This window comes from Grus americana, chromosome 7, assembly GCF_028858705.1.
Source record: "Grus americana isolate bGruAme1 chromosome 7, bGruAme1.mat, whole genome shotgun sequence".
Taxonomy (NCBI): Eukaryota; Metazoa; Chordata; class Aves; order Gruiformes; family Gruidae; genus Grus; species Grus americana.
The window spans coordinates 18,242,190-18,262,719 of record NC_072858.1 but is presented as its reverse complement, the minus strand read 5'-3'; the positions used below and the strand labels follow the sequence as shown (position 1 = coordinate 18,262,719).

General features: G+C 36.1%; 1 protein-coding gene across 9 annotated transcripts in view; it reads right to left on the bottom strand.

Moving 5' to 3' along the window:
- Positions 1 to 20,530, bottom strand: part of EXOC6 (exocyst complex component 6) — a 95,611-nt gene that overhangs the window by 25,872 nt on the left and 49,209 nt on the right. For 3 of the 9 annotated variants that reach the window (XM_054831499.1, XM_054831501.1, XM_054831503.1), the window contains 4 exons: positions 17,606 to 17,785; positions 14,453 to 14,482; positions 8,441 to 8,582; positions 191 to 264 (listed from right to left, as the gene is read on the bottom strand). In XM_054831499.1, coding sequence (XP_054687474.1) covers positions 191 to 264; positions 8,441 to 8,582; positions 14,453 to 14,482; positions 17,606 to 17,785 — 426 coding nt within the window. The remainder of the gene's footprint in view (positions 1 to 190; positions 265 to 8,440; positions 8,583 to 14,452; positions 14,483 to 17,605; positions 17,786 to 20,530) is intronic. The other 6 variants (XM_054831500.1, XM_054831502.1, XM_054831504.1 and 3 more) reach the window with 4 other exon arrangements.

Here is a 20,530-nt window from a genome sequence, read left to right as displayed (position 1 = left end):
AACAACACGTTAGAGAATCAGTTTTGTGCTAAATTACAGGGAATAGTGCCACTAATAACACTTCAAATAACCGCTTTTCAAAACTAATTACATGGGAATGCTAAAACATGAAAGGTTCTCGAATTTAATAACTTCGGCATTGGTCAAAAGGGGAAATTAGTAGGATAAAAAACAACAACTAGTGTCTTACTTGTCTGAGGTCGATGAAAGCTAACTGCAGGGTGTCTCCCTGGAATCCTGGCACAGGCTCAGAACTAGCAAACACTGCAAGGAAAGGTTAAAAATATTACGGATGCAGTTTTTTTTTAAAAAAAAATCTAACAGAAAATCAAGCTTTATGCATTATAAATGCCAACTAGCACTAAAATGAAACAAGTTTGACAGAAATAGATTACAACTATTAACCCACACTGATTAAAAGTGAACAAACCAACAAACAACTTTCCCATCATTTTTTCAGCTCCAATAATCCCCAAGAACAATACTTTGAGGAGTATTAATAGGAATTTTGCTTAACATTCTAAACCAGTAGCAATGCTACAACCACAGAAGCCAACATCTTTTTTTGGCCCAAGGTGAATGATTACTGAAGAATTTTGAAAAAATACCAATTCCACGGCTGTCAACATATTTTCAAACATCTGCTTTTGTTACAGCATCCACCCTATAAAAACTCCACCTCTAGTCAAACAGCAATTAAAGACAAACACTAAGGTGGGAGTTAGTTTAATGTGTAGACAACAGGTGGAAAGATCTACATGCCACAGTCAGAGCAGAGCTGAAATGCCTGTTCACACCTTTTAGCCAGCTTATCGATAATGAACTTCTGCTCTTTTTGAATCCCAAAATAGGCTGTCAAAATTGTAAGGCAAGACTATATTCAAAATACAAAAAATGGTAACTCTTATGCTAATGAAAAAAGTCAACTATTTGTTTAAATTAGGAAACAATCAATAATTGTCAAACTTAAAAAGAAATATACTTTTTGTTGTTCTTAACTCAGTCACATGTTTGTAACAGTCACTTGCAGAAACTCCCGTTGCCTCACATCCCCACTCAAGTTGAACATCTTATTTCAAAAGAGTTTAAGAGGATTTTTCTTATGCTCTTCAGCTGGAGCTCTTAACAAAACAAAGTAGATATTACTGTAATAGTTGTAGAGGTCTATCTATCTGAGGCACTGAAAGGTAACATTTTTTTTTCCCAAGTTTGAGAAACAGGCCATTCAATAGTAGAGGAAACATTTCCAAAACATTTCCAGATCCAATGCTCAACTCTCCTGTGCCACATAGACTCCTACTACATTTTAAAATAATGTGAAATCCTTAATAGATTTATTTTTTTCAATGGCTACCTAGAAAATTTGGATCATCAAGTGAAAGTAACATCCAGAAAGACACTAATGTCTGGGCTAACATGATGGTAAAATAATGGGTTCAGTCATTTACTTCTGAATATACGGCTTCAACTTAAAGCAGTCTAATGAATTCAGATAGGCAATTCACAAGTCTGTATTCCACATAACCATTTTTAATGTAAATGAAAATAATAAAGATTCTTACTTAAGTGGTACAAGAAGCTACTGAGACCATCTCAGAATATCTAAGAATAGCTTAGTAATAGATGAATACAGTATCAGAGTAGAAGCTTTACCAGTAAAGGCAGAATATATTACTTGTATCACAGTAGTACAAAAATTTTTATGGACAGTCATGTTACAAGAGAATGAATTAAACTGGTGTATGACTTGATTCTTCATTAACTAAAGGAATAAAAAATACCAATCAAATGCCCTAAGGAGAACACTGTAATATCACAGAATCATAGAATGGTTTGGGTTGGAAGGGACCTCAAAAGATCATCTAGTTCCAACCCCTCTGCCATGGGCAGGGACACCCTCCACTAGACCATGTTGCCCAAAGCCCCATCCAACCTGGCCTTGAACACTTCCAGGGATGGGGCATCCACAGCTTCTCTGGGCAACCTGTTCCAGTGCCTCACCGCCCTCACAGGGAAGAGTTTCTTCCTAATATCTAATCTAAATCTACCCTCCTTCAGCTTAAGGCCATTACCCCTTGTCCTGTCACTACATGCCCTCTTTAAAAGCAGCAAAGAGAATCCACTGTTTGTATAACCACCAACCTGCAGAAAAGCAAAAGATCTGCAGGCCTGTGAAAGCACCCTTCTCAACACCCTAGGCTAAAGCATTTATTGTCTCCATTGCTGTCTTCTGCAGGCATATCATGGCCACTGGGACCACCCTTTCTTCAGGGACAGAGAGGCCTATGATGCTGGCCCCTGTGCTCATTTAGCATTTAAAATGAGAACACCACACCATAGCAGGGAATTCTTAGCAATGCCCCATAGCAATCAGCTAAAAAGAGATACACAGGTTGTGAGCTATGGCAGCACACTAATAAGGAGGATAAACGTGATGGTCAGAGGGGTCTCTTCTAAATCCCCTAAATGCCTGTACTATTCTTGAAAGATAAGGCCCATCTGTATCTGATCCCATGTAACTTTCCATTCATACACAGTATACAGACATCAGCTTCCCCAACTCAAATGTAAGCTCCTCCAGCCTCTCCACAATGGTAGCACTGGGAGAAGGGAGCTCTGTGGCAAAGGAATGGCCAAAGAACCGGAAAGTGTGTATGAAGACCTGCAGTAAAACTTTTTAGTTAGCTATCTGCACTTTATACTTTGGGAGGTACTTTCTTATAGTGAGATACTTTTACGTGTGACAGGGCAAATATTTGCGTCCTTTCTGCAGCCCATCAGGCTAACATAGTTTGCAATTTATCCTAATGCATTAAATAATGCAGTATGATTTAATTTCTCTACATAGTACCTACTACTATTACACCTATAGAACAAGAACCAAACTTAATTATTGTATATTATTTGTTGCCTTTAACTACAATTTAATATTATAAATGCATTTACAACACCAGAGACACTCATAGCACAAGCATTTATTCTCACATTTGGGTCATTTTTGACAAGTGACTACAGTAGAATTTCTTTCATTACTACAATTTCATGAGTTCAAAGGGCAAAAAGATAATCTACTTATGGTAACAGTCAGACAGTTATCCCTCACCCTCAGCTCAGGGCTTTTAAGTCTTGCTAACAATTTTACAAAGCTAATGAAATATTCTCTACTGCACAGCATTTTAGGAAGATATTATAAGAAAAGGATTAACATTCTTAATGTCTTCATCCTAAGGGTCCTTTTCCAGATAGTAATGAAACATTGTCGAATATACATCTTTTAAAATATTGACCCCTTACATTCATTCTAGGTTTAAAGAGGATTTGGAGGGGTAGGGAGCTGGTTGTTTGGTTGGTTTAGCATGCATAAAAGTATTCAGGAATTTTATTATATGAGAGAGTGAAAACGCAAAGATCACCATTAAGCTGTCACATGTAGGGGCAAACAACCACCTGCTTGGGAGTTTGAATCAGAAACTTTAATGTTTTCGGGCAAATAAGCTCTAAATATGCATTACATGAATCTGGTCAAGGTTTTTGTTAACAAAATCTTTCCCTGCACTTTGCTGATACTGTGTAGACCTTCTCTGTGTATATAGAATAGGATCTTTGGCACAATGTGCATCCACAATATGTATAATCTCAACATAGTTCCTACAATAGCCAGTTTGGGAGTTTACAGGAGGTAGGATCTAATGGAAAAAGTATGTAATAATACAAAAACAGGCTGGGAGGTAACACATACAGGAGAATGGTAAATTTAAATATTGTAAAGATTACTTCAGTCCATTTTCTTCTGAGTACTTTGATCTTTTCATTACATTTTGTATACAGGATATATGTGAATTGATATATATTTCTGTTAATGGATATCTTAAGAAAAAGGCTGTCTCTGCTAAAATGGAATTTAAGATATCTGTAACTGTAAATTGTACTGAATTTCTATGCACTTCTAGATTTATTAATTTATTCTCTCAAAACCCCATCTTTTAGCCATTATCTCTGTGTGCTTCTCTGTTGGTCTGAGAATTCAGTGCCTAGTTGCTGATAAATAGTTTTGCTGCTCAGTGCAGAAATTAAAAATCAGAGTCCAGACTTTGGATCAAAAGCTGAATTAGGACAGTTTTATTTCAGCCTCATAGCATCAATTCAAAGGCAGGACAGTAAAACTACAAATGTATTTGTAAAGGAAGAGGGGAGAATCAGGTAACTATCACAGCAGCCGTCAGCCACTTTGCAGCCCTGTTGGATACTCCAGCTGTTCAAACATGCCTGGAGGGGAGCCACGCTGAGGGAGCTGCCAGCTGGCCGGGCAGCAGCCCCAAGCCCAGCCCCCAGGCCGGGCGAGAGCTTGCTGCTCCCCCTCGCTCCTGTGCTGCCATATGTGACCACCAGATGAAGGATGGTCTCAAGTCAGCTAAGTTAACCTGACTTCCCAGAGGGGAGGGGAGGCAGGTAAAGTGAGGGGCCTCCAGAGGAGAATATTGTGCCTTTTCAAGGAAAAAAAACAGGATTTTCGTTCCTCAGCTTCTGGCATGTCCACATGGAGATCACCTTTGCGTACACTCAACAGAGAGCACTTGGGTCAAGATCTCTCTTGCTCTTGGATACTGCAGATCTCCACACAGTGGGTGAAAAAGGAGGGACTGGCAGGAAGCCCTACATAGGGCTGGTTAGGAAGGTGTATTGCATCCTGCTTTGTGCTAATTCTCTGCTAACCCATACTCATTTATAGGCAGGACCCAAAATCTTTTCATCCTTGCATGGATTCATGTCTGGGTGAAGAAGGATGCCTACTCAATCATACCTCCTTCTGCCAATTAATCCTGTCTCACAATTCAGCTATGTTAAAACACATAAATTGTAAAAATTATTGATAACTCTTCCAGCAATTAGAGTTTCTGACAAGTTCTAATTCTTAATAAAATGTTGATATAAGATATCTAGATCTGGATGGTGTCTCTGAAAAGCTCATTTTCTATTACGTACACCTTCCTTCTCATAAAGTGAGATACAGGAAACCACATCTGAATTTAATCTTCAAGAAATGGCAAATGCCTCCCCTCCCCAACCCATTTCCTTCTTCAGGACACTGAAATGCAATGTGCAAGCAAAAGACTCTTCTTTGGGTTTTGTTCAATGGGACCTAGTACATTCTATTTCTTTGTATACTGTTGTAAGAATCTCAGTCATCCTAGTAGAAGATCACCATTGAAAAAGAATGGCATAAAATACAAGGTAAAACACTGCTCTAAGTTATAAAATACGTAGAGAGATTGGAGAAATACTTCAATCAGAACAGGACACACTGAAATCAAACCGAAAGCTTTTGGAATGTTTGAAAGGAAACCCAAAAACATATTAGAAAGATCATAGCTTTTTTTTAATAAATAATCAGAGAAGACCACTAGATACTATTACTATTCCTGAGCTAAAGTATCAGATGCTTCCAGATTTTCTGCTCTGCTTCTTAAAGTTAGGTACTTTGCACAGAAATGCAGCGCAGGATAATGAAATCCCAGAGATCACCACAAGATCACCTCCTTCCCTTCCATCTTCCTTTCCTGAAGTCCACTTATCATTCCACCTATTTGCTGTGACTAAGAACTTCAGCACTTACTGACTTTAACAGACTTCCTTGTTCACAGGTTGTTGGGTTGTTTGTTGGACTGTTGATTGCTTTTCAATGGAAAAAAATATCTGACAAGTAACCACATTTTCCTGCTTTTATTTAGATCTCTCCCAGTTCATATTAGAAAGAATAAAAATGCAATGTTAAAGATCAGAATAAATATCTAGAATATTGCTAAGAATTTTTAAAAATATATCTTCAGATATTCATAACTTTCTACATCTCACATAACTTCTTAGTTCAAAATGCATTTGAGTATACTCCACTGTGTCTATACGTAAAACGTCAAACCCATGTATACAATACAGTAGAAAACTACCTAACAACTGCGAATTATTTGCACAGTCTAAGCACTAATTGAAATGTCACTGTCGTATCCATTAATCCCAAAGTGTCAAAGAATAAAGCTGGGGGAGGGTGACGAGCAAGAACATAAATCACAGGCATCACAGCGAGGCCTGGAATGTGCCTATGATGGACCTTATGAACGAAACCACAACAGCAAAGCAGTCCCTGAGCAAAATCTTGTGCCAATCCCTTATTCCACAAATTGCAAGATGTCATTTGTTGCAACATAATATTATGACAAGCTTCCATAATTACCAGGACAAACTCTCAACCTCTGAGTTTTTCCACTTTTACTCTTCCAATTCTCTTCCTCATCCTGCCATGGGGGAGTGAGTGGCTGCGTGGTGCTCAGTTGCAACCATGACAACTGCTCAGCTTTTGTGCAAAATCATATTTTTTCTAACATGCTTTAAAAGCTTTGCAGGAAGGAAGAATTAAAGTTTATTCTATTTGCATCTGTACAGCCCATGCTAGAAGTTACACAGTGGTGCATTTTTCAGTCTTTAAGTTAATAGCATTCTGAAATTCAGCTCAGTATAACAGCTACATGTAACAAAACACGTCTTAAGGTTATATTTTAATCTTAAAATAATGAAATGTTATCATGTTAGATTAAATAAAACTCTACTAAGATCTTTTCACTGATTGAAGTTTCCACTATGCAGCAACCAAAGATGGTAGAAAGAGTGGTCATAGGAATTAGGATGGTAAATAACAGGGAAAAAGCTAAGACAACGGTCTGAAGAACCCAGAGAACAGATGACAGCCAGATTCATTGGGACTTCTCATTACTTTGCTGTGAACATACTGTTCATACTGTGAAAGTCACCTGCATTTTATCCCCTGTACTGCTAGAAATGCTCAAGTGAAACAGTGAATCGGGTCATCTGTACAGATTAGCAAAGTACTGCGTTGTTCACAGATAATATTTTAAATATTAGAAACAGAATAATATGGTAGTGGGCAAGCTTTCTTTGCTGTTATGTTACTTGTTCAGAAGGCAGAGGCACAAATTCAGCTCATCTAGATGAATGACTATAGTGTCAGTATTATGAATGCTATGGAATTTCTGGTTTTACAACTGGGATCTTTTTTACATTAAGGAAATTACACAAATGCACATACACATACCCCTACCCACCTACCTGAAAAGAACACTATTAAATTTGCAACATCAAGCGTACTAAAAGTAAAAAAATAGTCAAACCATCATCTGTTCAGCCAACTTGTGCAATCACGAGACAAACTTTAATGTCATGATCACAAATATTTTTTTCAATCGGACCCTGATAATCCCATCAGTTCATTTTCATTCCACGCACTGAAAGGCCTTAAGGCTGTATGATGAGGGACTGTCAGAAAGATGCCTGCTCTACCTGCTACGGAGTTTAGCTGGAATGTAACAAATAAATCAGGAGAAAGACAAACAAGCATATGGTTAAAATGTCAAAAATGCCCCTTAACTCTGTCCCTGGACTCCCACAAGAACCCTTTGTGATGCTAACCAAATTGCTTAAAATCAAATTTCCACTTTCCCATAGGTGGCTGCTAATTGAGCAGTCATCAATTTTTTCCCGTGTCCAAATTAAAAACCTCAGGATATGACTTGCAGAACTGCCCCATTTTACAGCTGTCAACAAAATCATTGAGATCTGTGCTTCAAACACGTAAGAGGAAAGATACTTTGAAAAAAAATAGATCATAAGAATCTAAAACTATGCATTAAAAAGACCCCCAGTGAGCCTTTTCACTGTGTCTCAGTCATCAACTATAAAAACAGACCTAAAACCTATTCATACCACAATGCTGTTATGGAAGTAACTTCCTTCATACAGATGACCAGCTCACTCTCAGTGGTGAGCTCCATGTAAAACATGAGGAAATTAATCCTGTCTTCAGTGCTGGATTGAACCACTTTTATAAAATAATTCTGATGCCATATTTTGAACAGTGAGAATAAAACAACACCTGATGTTTACTAAATGAGTACTACTATTCTGCACAGTGAGTAAGGCAGTCATAATTCTAGGAGGGAAGAAACCCCATGTAACAGCACATTTAAAATTTGTATCATAATAAATAAACTCAAGAGGGAAAATTAAAATTTCACAGACATTTGATCCTTTTTTTCTCAACTATAAAAGCATATTTATGTAGTGGTTTGGGTGGTACTAGACTATAGTCTTTTTACTGGATATAGCGATTATGATCCCATTAGGAGTAACAGCAGATGTATGCTTCAAATGGATACTTGAGTTAAAAAAAAGTTCCATAAAAAAATTCCCAGAAATATTAATGTACTTACACATAAATACTTTTACAAGAAGCTGTACTGTAATAATTTTTAAAAAACCCAACAAAACAACAAAGCTTTAGTAGATTATGGAAAAAAGATCACTATATGGCTTAAAGAATTTTTTGCAAATTAAGACAGATATAGATAGGAATCGTGGAACATCTACTTACATTCACACTGTATCACATCTAAATTAAACTGCTGAATTGCTCCCATGCTTATTTGTTTTAATTCACTGTCCAGTAGCATCTGCATTAGGGACATTGAAAGATGCTGGCAGGCTGACATGCAAGCTGTCTGGGCCACTTTTCCCTAGTAGAAAGAGCAACAGGTTTTAAGATTGAAACAAATGATATGTCACTAAGGAACTGCTTATCTGATTTGATTTTAATATACATTCAAAGTCCTAATGATGCAGGATTTAGATTAGAAGGAGAAAGATGACATTGGCTGTTATTTCTTTCACCTGTTAGCTTTGTTTCTTTTAAATGAGTTGGGGAACTAAATTAAATATACATTAAAGCAGCTACTGATATTTCTTCCAGAAAATCCAACAGTCTTCATGAATACAAGGACATTTCCAAAATAGTAACAATGTAAGTTGCTGAAGCATATGAACAGCTTTGTGGACTTATTTATTTTAATTTTTTTTACCTAAACAGAATGAAAGTAAGAATGTACTGAAAATCAACATGCTGCATATGTTTAACAATAGACAGAAAAAACCCCTCAAACTTTACATAAACCAAAACCATTGCTTTCAGTTGGGCCATTTCCCATAACAGTTTATGCTAATTATTGGCACTTCAATTGCTTGAATTCCATCTCAAAGCTTGTTGCTAAATTATTTAAAATATTTATGCTTATCCATCATCTTTTCAGGCGCTTAATAAATCAGTGCTGTCAGTAATCAACTACTTACAAAATGAAATGTAGCCCTCTGCTGTACAAAATGGAAATAATTTTCCAATCTTAGCCTAGTCGTAACATTTCTCTTTATGATGTGTATGTAATTGAGACAAATAATTTTCCAAACATGAGACCAAAAAACAAAGCACAAAATCAAACATTAATTTGATAAATTATTAAAAATTTAGTACAGAAAAATTGAAGGCTATGGAAATTCTACCTTATGATTAAGAAAACCAATTAAGACCAGATACCCGATCAGATGGCACCATTCTGCTCATAGCACTGCAATCTTTTAGAGCAGAGTGATCTTGGCTTTCAAATGCAATTATACGAATGTCTGAAGTTTAATCTACTTAAACTATGCTTTTCACCTGACATCCATATTACAATATGTATTGAAACAAAGGTAACTATTGACACGCTTACACAAAAGAAATCATAATTACATAATACACCTACTGGAGCACACACCACTATCGCTTTACTTATACCCATCTGTAAAGTGATGACACCTATTCTCTAAAACAATGGTTCCCCAGCTGTTTTCTGCAAAGTCACGTTGATCAATTCACTGTTGACTTGCAGAAACACATATAAGCAATGAAAAATGGTAAGGATAGATGGCAGTTCCCTGTTCCAAAACATTTGGAGTTCTGCTCCAATATCTGAAGAGCCAGATCTTGTCCTTAATAAGACAACTTGCTCACATCATTGAATTTTCATGTGTGCGTGTGTGTGTATGTGTGTACACACACGCATATAACAGAAAGCAAATTTGGCACTAAATGTTTTGTGGTGTAAAAATCCTTTCTTTGTTAAAACATAATAAAAATGTAGACAATACAACGGAAAGCAGTCACTCTCCTCAGACGTCACAATGAAACATTAAATGGCTCTTTCTAATACCTCTTTAGCATTAGGACACCTTGAACTGTTAGGAGCTTTATATCTAAAGTAACATGTCAGTTTCTTAATTGAAAATCTCAGAAAAGCAAATAACATTTTTGACCAAAACAGATGAACTGACAACAAGGAATGTAAGAAACAATGCAAGAACAGCATGCTTAAAAAGTCTCCCAAACCCAATAGTAATTACACTGGGAGACATGCAGCTCTATTCGCCAAGCAGAAGAATATCAATATGAATGGGAAAAAAAAAAAAAAAAAAGAGGAAACGAAGAGGAAAAAAGAAGGAGAAGAGGAGGTGAGAAGGGGAATCAGTGGGCCACAGTTCATTTAATTACAGTGTAGTAGGTTTGAAATACTTAATGGAAATGTCATTTTGATTTAATGGAACAACTAGTGCATAACTGTTAAACGTACTGCTCCATCAAATCAGCTCCATGTCCTATTTATGCTGCCACTATAATGTAATAGAAGTTCAACCAGATTAATAGGTTGTCAAGAAAAATTTTAACATTCAATTTATTTTATATACAAATAATGTGTACTCCTCTATTTTAAGTAAAACACAGAATTGTTAATTTCTGACAAGTATCTGTAGTTAATTGTTACAATCTGGCAAATATCAATAGTACTGGAGCACAAGATAATGGTTACAATACAGAAATGACATGGTAAAAGCCACTGGGACTTTAAATAAGTATCAATACACGTAAATTTAATGCTTATTTTAAAATTTCATAAAAAGGAAACATCCTGACATTTAAACTATTTCCAACTATGTAACTTGAACTACAGGCTTATTGTTCACGACATATCAACAAATAATAGAAGTTTACTATACACAGTTTATACTTACTCAATACAATCACCTGATTTTCTTAAATCTAGAGAAAAAATGAAGCTATGTATATCAATCAAAATGCTGAATTTTAACTGAGAGAAATGTGAACTTTACTGTTATCCTCTTCAAAATTCAGTGCTTCCCAGTTCTAAATATGTTGGATGTACAATATTCAGAAAATAATTAAATTCAAATTTGTGTTTGATAAATGAGATACAGTTAAAAAAACTCTCTCCAAATTTCCATCACCCACCAATTAATCAATTCCTTGCCATTTTTTCATAATGCATTTCGAAGAGGAAATTTAAGGATTCACGAACATTACAAAAACATGTTTCTTTTCCAGAATGAAACAAATCTCAGTTAGTTTTGAAATATTCAAAGTTTATTATTTGTCAGTTTGGGGTTTTTTATTTACCACTATACTTTTTTTAAGGGAGGTGGTGGCCGTGGTTACTGTAGCTAGCAATTATATACCTATATTTGAAAGCATGCAGAGATTCAGCAGGCTTCTCACATTTGCTCCAGTTGCCTCCCATTTGGAGACAGCACTATTATCTCTGCTGTGCCTATGCTAACTGCCACTATCTACAAAACCTATTCTTCCACTCAACCAATGTAAAGTTTAAGAAACAAGGACCCTATTCTGTAAGCAAAACCACCTGCTAACAGTGTTAAAGGCAACCATTTTTTCACCCAGCCTTCACATTTTGCTGAAATACAAGTTTGTAAAAAGAGAAAACCCTTAGACAAACTTCTTATATTTCAAAGGAGCTTGTAAAGAGAATCTGCTGACTTATTAAATCCTTTTTTATAGGACCCAAAAGCTTTTCTCCTAAGAACAATTGCAGTAAAGAGACATTTGGCTCCTAGGAAATTCCCAAAGGGTCAGCCATATGCATCCTTCCACAGCACCTTCGTGGTACTGCCTTCTAAGACCCATGCTAGCTGTCTCAAAAGCAGCTTTCATCATTCACTACGGTGTCAGTCAGTATGATTTATGGACTGCATTCAACAAAGTCAAAGCATATAGAATGAGAAATATGACTACAATCTGCTAATTTGTTTTGTATTGAGCCACTTAGGAGTCAAAGACCTGATGTCAGGCTGAGACCAGCAACACAATTAACCGGCCAGTGACAGATTCATCCATCCTCCCTGCCAGGCTGTGCCAATCAAAGACAGCATGAAGCAGCATTTGGAGAAATCGGTAAGAAAACCCATTCTCTAAGTAGCCTGTGGAGGCTGTTGATTGACAGGTTTTGAATATAGCTGCAGAAAACCACCACCCCTTCACCCTCACTGCAAGCTGTGAAATTAGGCTTTTGCTGCCAATCACAGAAACAATCAAATAACACAAACTGCCATCCTCAGCATAAAAGAAAATAACAAAACTTATCTGTTAAATCTAAGAAGTTAAGCTGAAGAATGAATTTAACAATATGAAATGACATAATGAAAAACTTTCTGAAAATGCAAAGAAACTAAACATACAGGTTTCATCAGTCATAAAAACTAAAGCATGATATTACTTAACATCAGGACTAAAATCCAATTTTTGGACTACTGACAAAACCCAAGTATATTAAAAAACACTAATAGAATTTTTAAGACTCAATTTTACTTCCAGTCTGCCCCAAATTCTACTGATAATATTCAAAAATACCTACTTGAAAGTAATTTGTAACGGTTACTTTTCAAGTCATTCTTTTCCAGAGAGCTGTCCAATATTAACTTTGTACTGACAAAACACGTCTAGAATAAAATTTCAGCTAATTCTAAACTTAGATTAAAAACATTTACATATACACCCTCTATAATTTCAAATTAACTGATCTGAAAATAAGAGCTATGACTTTTCTTTAACTGTTCAAAATAAAAAATGCAGGTCCTTAATAACAAATTTGATGATCCAATTGATTTAATGATATTAATGGCTGTATAATGAAATTTTTATTTGCTTTTTGATTCAAAGTATCTAGTCGTACTATAAACTGCAATACAAACTTAAAATGGGATGTAAAAGAACCTGAAAAAAGCAATAATCTCAGAAGATCAAATTCTTGTGACTTCAGAAAATGTAACCATTAAAAGCTGCATGACTCACAAATTATAACCTTCCAAAAGCAACACAGCCTCTGTGCTCTGCATCTCTGAAATTCTGGTAGTGCTTGGTCATGACACAACCAGCACACTGACATCTATTCAACATTAACAGGAAATATTTCTACACAAAATATTCAGTATTCCTAGTGCTCATGACACTTACTAGCTAGATAGTTCAACATGAGACTTAGTATTCAAATCATAGAAGTGTTCACTGGAATAAACCACCACAGTCACCTAGTCCAGCCTCCTACTTGGAGTAGGACTATTGCCAAGACTAGTTCAAATCCACTGTCCTTTTTTCTGGCTGAGCCTTCAAAACAACCGAGGATGGGAATTCCACAGCCTCTCTGGTCAACCTCCTCCAACGCTACTCTCTTCACACAAACTTCTTCCCTAATGCCAAAGCTTCATCTCCCAAGTTTCTACCTCTGACCATAGCCATATGTGAATTTGTCAGTCCTACCAAGAAGAGCTTGGCTCCATTACCTTTGTGTCTGTCCTTCAAGAGGTTGTAGACTGTCACGAAATCTCTCCCCAGCCTTCTCTTTAACAGACTAAAAAAATCCACCTCCCTAAACCTCCATTTGTAACTCATGTGCTCTAGGCTCCTAACAACTTGGAAACCCACTGCTAGATCCTCTCTCCAGATCCAGAGCTACTACTCAGCCAATTGTTTTCCAGACTGTAGCAGTGAACGGGGTTATTCCCACACTGTGTACTCTAAGTGCCTTACACATTTGTTCACTTAAGCAGTGTACAGCAACAAGATTCAACCACAGTACAGTTATTAGAGAAAATTAGTAAAAGTTCAGAAATTCAGTATTCAGAAGCCAGTTATAATATTAATTTCAACACTTTCATTATCATGGAAATGCTTATACCAACTCAAAATAAACTCCTTATAAAAAAATTGATGACCTAAAAATAATTGGGGCTTGGAATAATTCCTTAAATGCAATCCATCATCATCTTTTAAAAAAATAAATAAATTTGAGCACACACATTTCTTTGACCCCAGGCAGATGCAGCAAAGAAATAATGGAACTTTCAGTGACTCTTTACTCTGTTATATTACTCTACCCTTATTCTGTATGCGTGTCTCATAGTTGCATTTTGGTACCTGACCTCTTTTCCAAAAGGTCTCATAGTCTCCTCTAAATTATCTCATTTGGGATGTAAGGCACACCCTACTAACCTTCTGCAAGGGTTTTAGGGCTCCTGCTGTCCCAGTGTACGAAAGCCCGATGTTAGTATATTAACCTGATCCCTGCATGCAACTACACAAGGTATGCAGCAAGTCACCAGTGAAACAGAAGGGTCTTTTTATTAAATGATTAAAATTGAAGCAATAAGCCTGCAGGCAGTTCATAGTTTTTCAGTTCACATGCTTTTTCTTCATCTTGCATCTACTTACCGACATAGCTGCATGGTCATTGTTGTTATTCTGAGAAGGAAACCAGTAAGGCAATCAAAACAAAAAAAATTAAGATGTACTGTCAACATCCCCCCCCCCCCAAAAAAAAATAAAAATTGGTAGCAATGAAAGGTAAGGAAAAGCTTCCAAAAAGACAATTACAGCTACATAATTCCTTACTTTTTTTAAAACCTGTGAACTTATACAGTATTTTGTTGAGGCATAACAAAGAGATTATAATTTAAATAATACTAATTCGGCAATAAAATATGTTTCTGTAATAAGGAACTATATGCCAAAATATCAAAGTAGCAAACTTAAATGATGAAGCATCTGTTGATATGCCTTTCCAGAAAGTTTTCATTATAAGAAATAATATATTCCAAAATATTTAGATTAAAAAAATAAATGTCATGTTTACTGCCTTGGCTTACAGAGGCTATCTGTACGTCATTAACGCACTTCGTTCAAGCAAGACTTAGAATGGCTCAGGACAGTAAGAATCTAAATGTAACATGACCCATTAATAAATTTTAACATAAACCTAATGGTAATTAGATTTAACATATGTTTTTTAACATAAATCTAATGGTAATTAGATTTATGGAGGGTGGAATAAAGCTATTTTCTTTTCCAAAACTGTTTCATAAGTACAGTACACAAGCACAGAGGAGAAAACTAAGATGTAAACTTAGGAGAAAAAAAAAAGCTTCAGAGACGCAAGACATTTCCAGTGATTCAATGGAGATATCAGACCCCAAATAAGATGTGCCACAAAGTGTGCAGGTTTGGTAAAATTGAGATCATGGTCTACCTGATTTAGATCTCTAATTTCCAATTAAAATAACACAAATTGCATAAAATAGATATTTAACATAAGATGTATTTTGTAAAAGTGACATCTACATTGGTACAGAAATACTCCAGTATAGCCCCATGTGGAAGCACAAAAGGAGACACATGCCTGTGCATTTACACAGCTTATACATACAGCTAAAATAAAACAAGACTCTAATGACAGGAACCCAACAACTGCAGCCAAAAATTGTTAAAGAACTTATCATAACACTTCTACAAGAAGACTAGAGTTTGAAACAATATCAAAGAGAAAGTCAGTGACCCTTGAACAAGACTATGGAGGACTAGTGTGGCCAACTAGTGTCCCTAGCCCTAGCACAACACCCTCTAACATGATCAGATATGCTAGGGTAGGAAGAGAAGAGATTCCTCTACTTGTCCTGTTCTTTTCCTTACTAAAATTACAGCCAGTAGCTAGGACTTCTGTTTGATTTTTAATTACAGAAAAGGTTCTGAGAAACTATTTTGAGCAGCAGAATGTTTCTGCCAGCCATACAAAAACTACGGAAATGACACTGTGACAATTAATGGAATAATCCATTAGTGAAAATGAATACTAAAACTTTTCCAAATCTTAACTATGGCATATGAGAATCTCGGTTAGTTTAGGTGTCCAAAGCACTTATTTTAAGGAGTTATGGAACCTAGTTCTGGGCTTATCTTTGGAAACACATTTACTATAAATTTCTCTTAATGAAGATAACTTACTATTACAAATCTAACTAGAATCATCATAATGAAACTGTGTACACATTTTCATATAACCTCCACAGCTCATGCACAACAACATTCATAGGACTGCATGTTTCCACAATTGGCCAAGCCAGAATAGCGAGTGATACACAGGATAAGTAAAAAATTACAAGAACCCTCTTGCCGTACCAGACTAGTCATCTATACAACATCCTGCCTGTTACCTGACCAGAGTTTGAAATTACCAAATAACCTCTTCACAGGAACTAGCTTTCTCCAAAGGCTGACTTGTGGCCCCAGGTGCATATTTCTACTCCTTTTGCGCTTTTCAAGCCCTAATGCCACAGCTGCTTCTTTCCGTTCCTCTTAAAACATTACTTCGTTGTGTCTGCGGCTCACTTCCAAACAGCTATATCACAACATACATTCATGACCGACTTCTGTACATCCTTCTCTAGAAGTTGCACATCTCTGAGCTGCTATATGCATATGGCCATTGAAGAGTAGTGCCATTTGTTCACACAGTTTTGCATATTAGGTTACAATGAATTTAACTATCTAACAAACTTGCTATTCTTTATCAAAAATCGCTCAACTGATTTAGCATAGAAGCACACACCTCACACGTCACATTCACATCAATATTACGTGATACATTTTGAGTGAGTTATGCCTTTGAGTCAGTAAAAAAAGAGAAGACTGAAGAATCACAGTCTCTTCACATGCGATTTGGAAGACCAGATAAGCCCACTATGCCAGCAACTTCAAAACCTTGCTGTGCTCATAAAGAAATTATCTTTTACTTCAAGTCTGGAGCCTCAAAACATTCTATGCATTGAGGACTTACTCTTTATCGGCATTGCACATGGGTAAAGCACTCAGACTTCAGTGTGACAGCAGCAACCAAGGACAAGCTGATGAAAAGCAGATGCAGCTTGAAAGACTTATTGAAGATATAGACCTATAAAGCTACAAACTATTATGATGATAGATCAAACTAGAAATAATCTTTTTTTGTCTTAAAGCAAGTGGAAATCAGACAACAGAGTGTAACAATTAGTACATAAAACAGGTTAACAGTACCCTTTTACCCAGGACGAAATAACACAGGATATATTTGATTATGAACAAGGATTCATTTCAATGAAGCTCAGTTAACTAGAATCAAATGACATTTTATGATCAAAACTATTTAGCTAAAAATAACCTTTGAGAATCAAAAACCTCCATAATCTTATGCACAAATGCAGGATTTGCACCAGTTCTGCATTGTTTGAATCAATGCATGTGTACACAGAACCAATATGGTTAATTAAAAAGGCCATCTCTAGAAAAGTGCATGAGTTCTTACGCTAGTTGTAAATTAGCTGTTATTAACAATATTACTCAAGTATTTGAAAGTATTTTCTAAGTATTACCATGGGTAAGCATCACCAACATATAGAAACACATCTGAAAATACATCTGTACTGAAAAAAAATTAAAAATACATCTGCCAGCATGTGCGCAATTCAAAAATCACATCTATCTTCAAAATCTTAGTATTTTAAAACAAAATAATGTTCCAATAGTTTGAAATTAAGCTTAATTTTGAACACTTACAGGTAAATGAGTAAAAACTTGAAACGTGCTTTTTAAAAAGTTAATAAGATCCATTAAGTATCCACTGGCTCTTCCATCCGATTCAGACATTGTCCAATCATAATCAGCAATCTGAATAAATTCATCTATTTTTTGGTTAAGTTTTGTGTATATTTCTCCTTCTGCAGCATGCCTTGCATCCTGAAAAAAAAGTAATTGTGTGCAATTGTCAGAATTCTAAAATATTATTAGAATGCAGATAAAATTATATTCATCAACAAAACAGAAGTCTTGTGGTTTTCTTAGATTCAAAAAATATTTTATTTAAGTCAGTATTTTAGCTTCCATCTTACAATTAGTCTAAGGTTGTGGTTTTTAAAATACTCCCATAATGTATACTATAAGAGTGTTTATAACAGAATATGCCTACACAATAATCTAAGTTCTCAGAGACAAATGAAATTAATTTGAATTTGGAAACAAAGCAATTGCTTTACTCTCTTCACAACAACCACCTTCAATTCAGCCTTACAAATTTATCAACCCTGATACAAAGTTTATTTGCCCTCTTTTACAAAGAAGAAAATAAAAGAACCTAATTATTTTATCTGTTACAGCTAGAGGTCCAGCAATCGTATGATTTTTATGTAATTAATGTCTTAAAGCTGCACATCTGAAGAATACTCATCATTTTTCACCCTCCTTTAAATATGCCGATCATCACACAACGTGATTCAGAACACCCCCCTACTTCCTCCCACCCTACTTTTTGTTCTGCCACCACCTCGATTCTACTTTTCAGAACAGTAAAGAGGTGAAGTCTAGCATTTACTGTGAAGTGAGTTTATGATGCTATCTATCTGCCTTATTTGTTTAGGGGACATCCTCATAGATGCAATGGGATCTATGTACAGATGCTTGATAAAGTTTATCTTGCTGGGAAGACATACTTTTGCATGCATTACTTGATAAATTCTATGTTCTAATATGGGTTCAACATGAAACTTTCTTCACTGATCTTCAGAAAGAATTCAAGATACTTGATTTAAAGTGAACTAGTCAGTTGCTGAAGGTTTTTAGAGAATAAAAATAGGCTGGATGTACTGGAGCAACATAAAAATGGATTAAATTCCCATCGCTGGTTTCCTCTGGGAGAAAGCAGTCCAAAAACATGGCACTTCAGGAAAAGGTGTAAATAGGAAAGGCAAAAAGAAAAAAAAAATCAGAATTATCTGAGCTTAAAGGTGGCATCGCACTGAGTGTGTCAAATTCAGTCGTCAGCCAGACCCTAGGCTGTGAGGCACTTCAGGAGGAAGCAAAACAGCATGCGGCTCTGCCACGTAGAAATATCAAAGTACAGTTCCCTAAAAATAGCACTTTTACTACCAAATCAACTTGAAAAAGCCTCCATTGAACAGCTCTCCCAATCCAACACATAAGAATCTAGCAACCTATTAACATGTCAAACAAAGTAAGATGCTGACATCCACAATTTTGTAGATGGCTATGACTATAAAAGCCTCAATTAAAGTCAAGTCTATGTTTAAAGTTTTTAAATAACAAGGAGACCTCAGTTTCAACAATCTATAATGGCAAGACTTGCAAATATACCTGCTTAGGTTTAGTGTGGTGGTCTGGTTTTTTGGGTTGTTTTGGTTTTTTTTCTGTTTAAAAACTAAGTAATTTATGGAGTGGTTGTATCATCTTCACCAGTTAAGCGCTTCTAGTAACTGGCAACGACAAGACTAGTCCTTCAGGTTTTGTTTCTGGAAGGCTGTTTTGAGCTACCTTTTATTTTGGTTTGGTTACTGGGTTACAACTGGAGCAGCGTGCTGCCAGTACTAAAAGTGAGGAGTGCTGCTCTATTCCCTGAGATAACTGTGGACAGCCGAGCAATTGGATTTCAATCCCGGAAGTTACTTCTGAGAAGCAGCGCTGTGAATCCCATGCACAAGTCAAGAAAGCGTGAGTTAGCAATATTCAGATTTGGAATGACTCCTAGAGGCAGGTGAATTAACTCCATCTCTTCTTTTAACGTGGTGACAGAATTGCATCAAAACCCAAAAATCTCACCAGATTTCCCTCCATAATAAAAGTGAAAAGGGCAAATGACGTGGTTTCATTACATGGCTTCTTTCTCAGAGGATGTCCTGAAGCCCTGCACAGGATTTGATGCTGTGTATCTGGCTCTTCAACAGCTGTCACGCAGCTTAATGCTGAGACCCTGTCAAAAACTTCTGTCAACATGATCTGCAAATACATCTATCTATGCTTAGTAAGACTGCTCAATTAAACAAAGGAAAACAATGGTCATTCAAAGCCGGAAAATGTGCCTATAAATACTGGAAAATACACACTTTGTTATTATGATAAAATGAAACAAGTTTTGGTTTTGTGGTTGTTTTTTTTTTTATTTCCGCCCGTGTGAAACAATGCTTGGAGAGTTTGAAGGACATCTTAAAATGAGATCTTATATAAAAAAATAAAATGAGAAAAACACCCCTCTAAAACAGTAGCCATAAAATAGGTCTGAAGGCTTCTATTAAAAAAATACAGCGTAGATGTACTTCTAAGATCATCTCACGGAATGTAAATGTGATCAATGCTGCTAATAAAAGGAGATTTTTGACCACTTAGAAAGAATGGAGGTGACATGATTTGCCACCAGATGAATTTAATAACAGTAGAACATACCAAACTCTGTGAGGGCCCAGTTGGGGAACTGCAAGCAGTTTTTCATTAAAATGGGGGGGGGGGGGGGGGGGGAGAAATAGAGGGATTAACGAGAAAAGAATTTTCTACTATAAGTGGAGAACACTGTGCTAACAAGTTCTCCAGGGAAAGAGACAGGAGAGAAACCATAAAAAAAAATTCCTATGTGTTTGTCAGCGTTCCTTCTGTATTTTTCCAAAGTGCATAGATACTAAGCTCACTAAACAGATATAA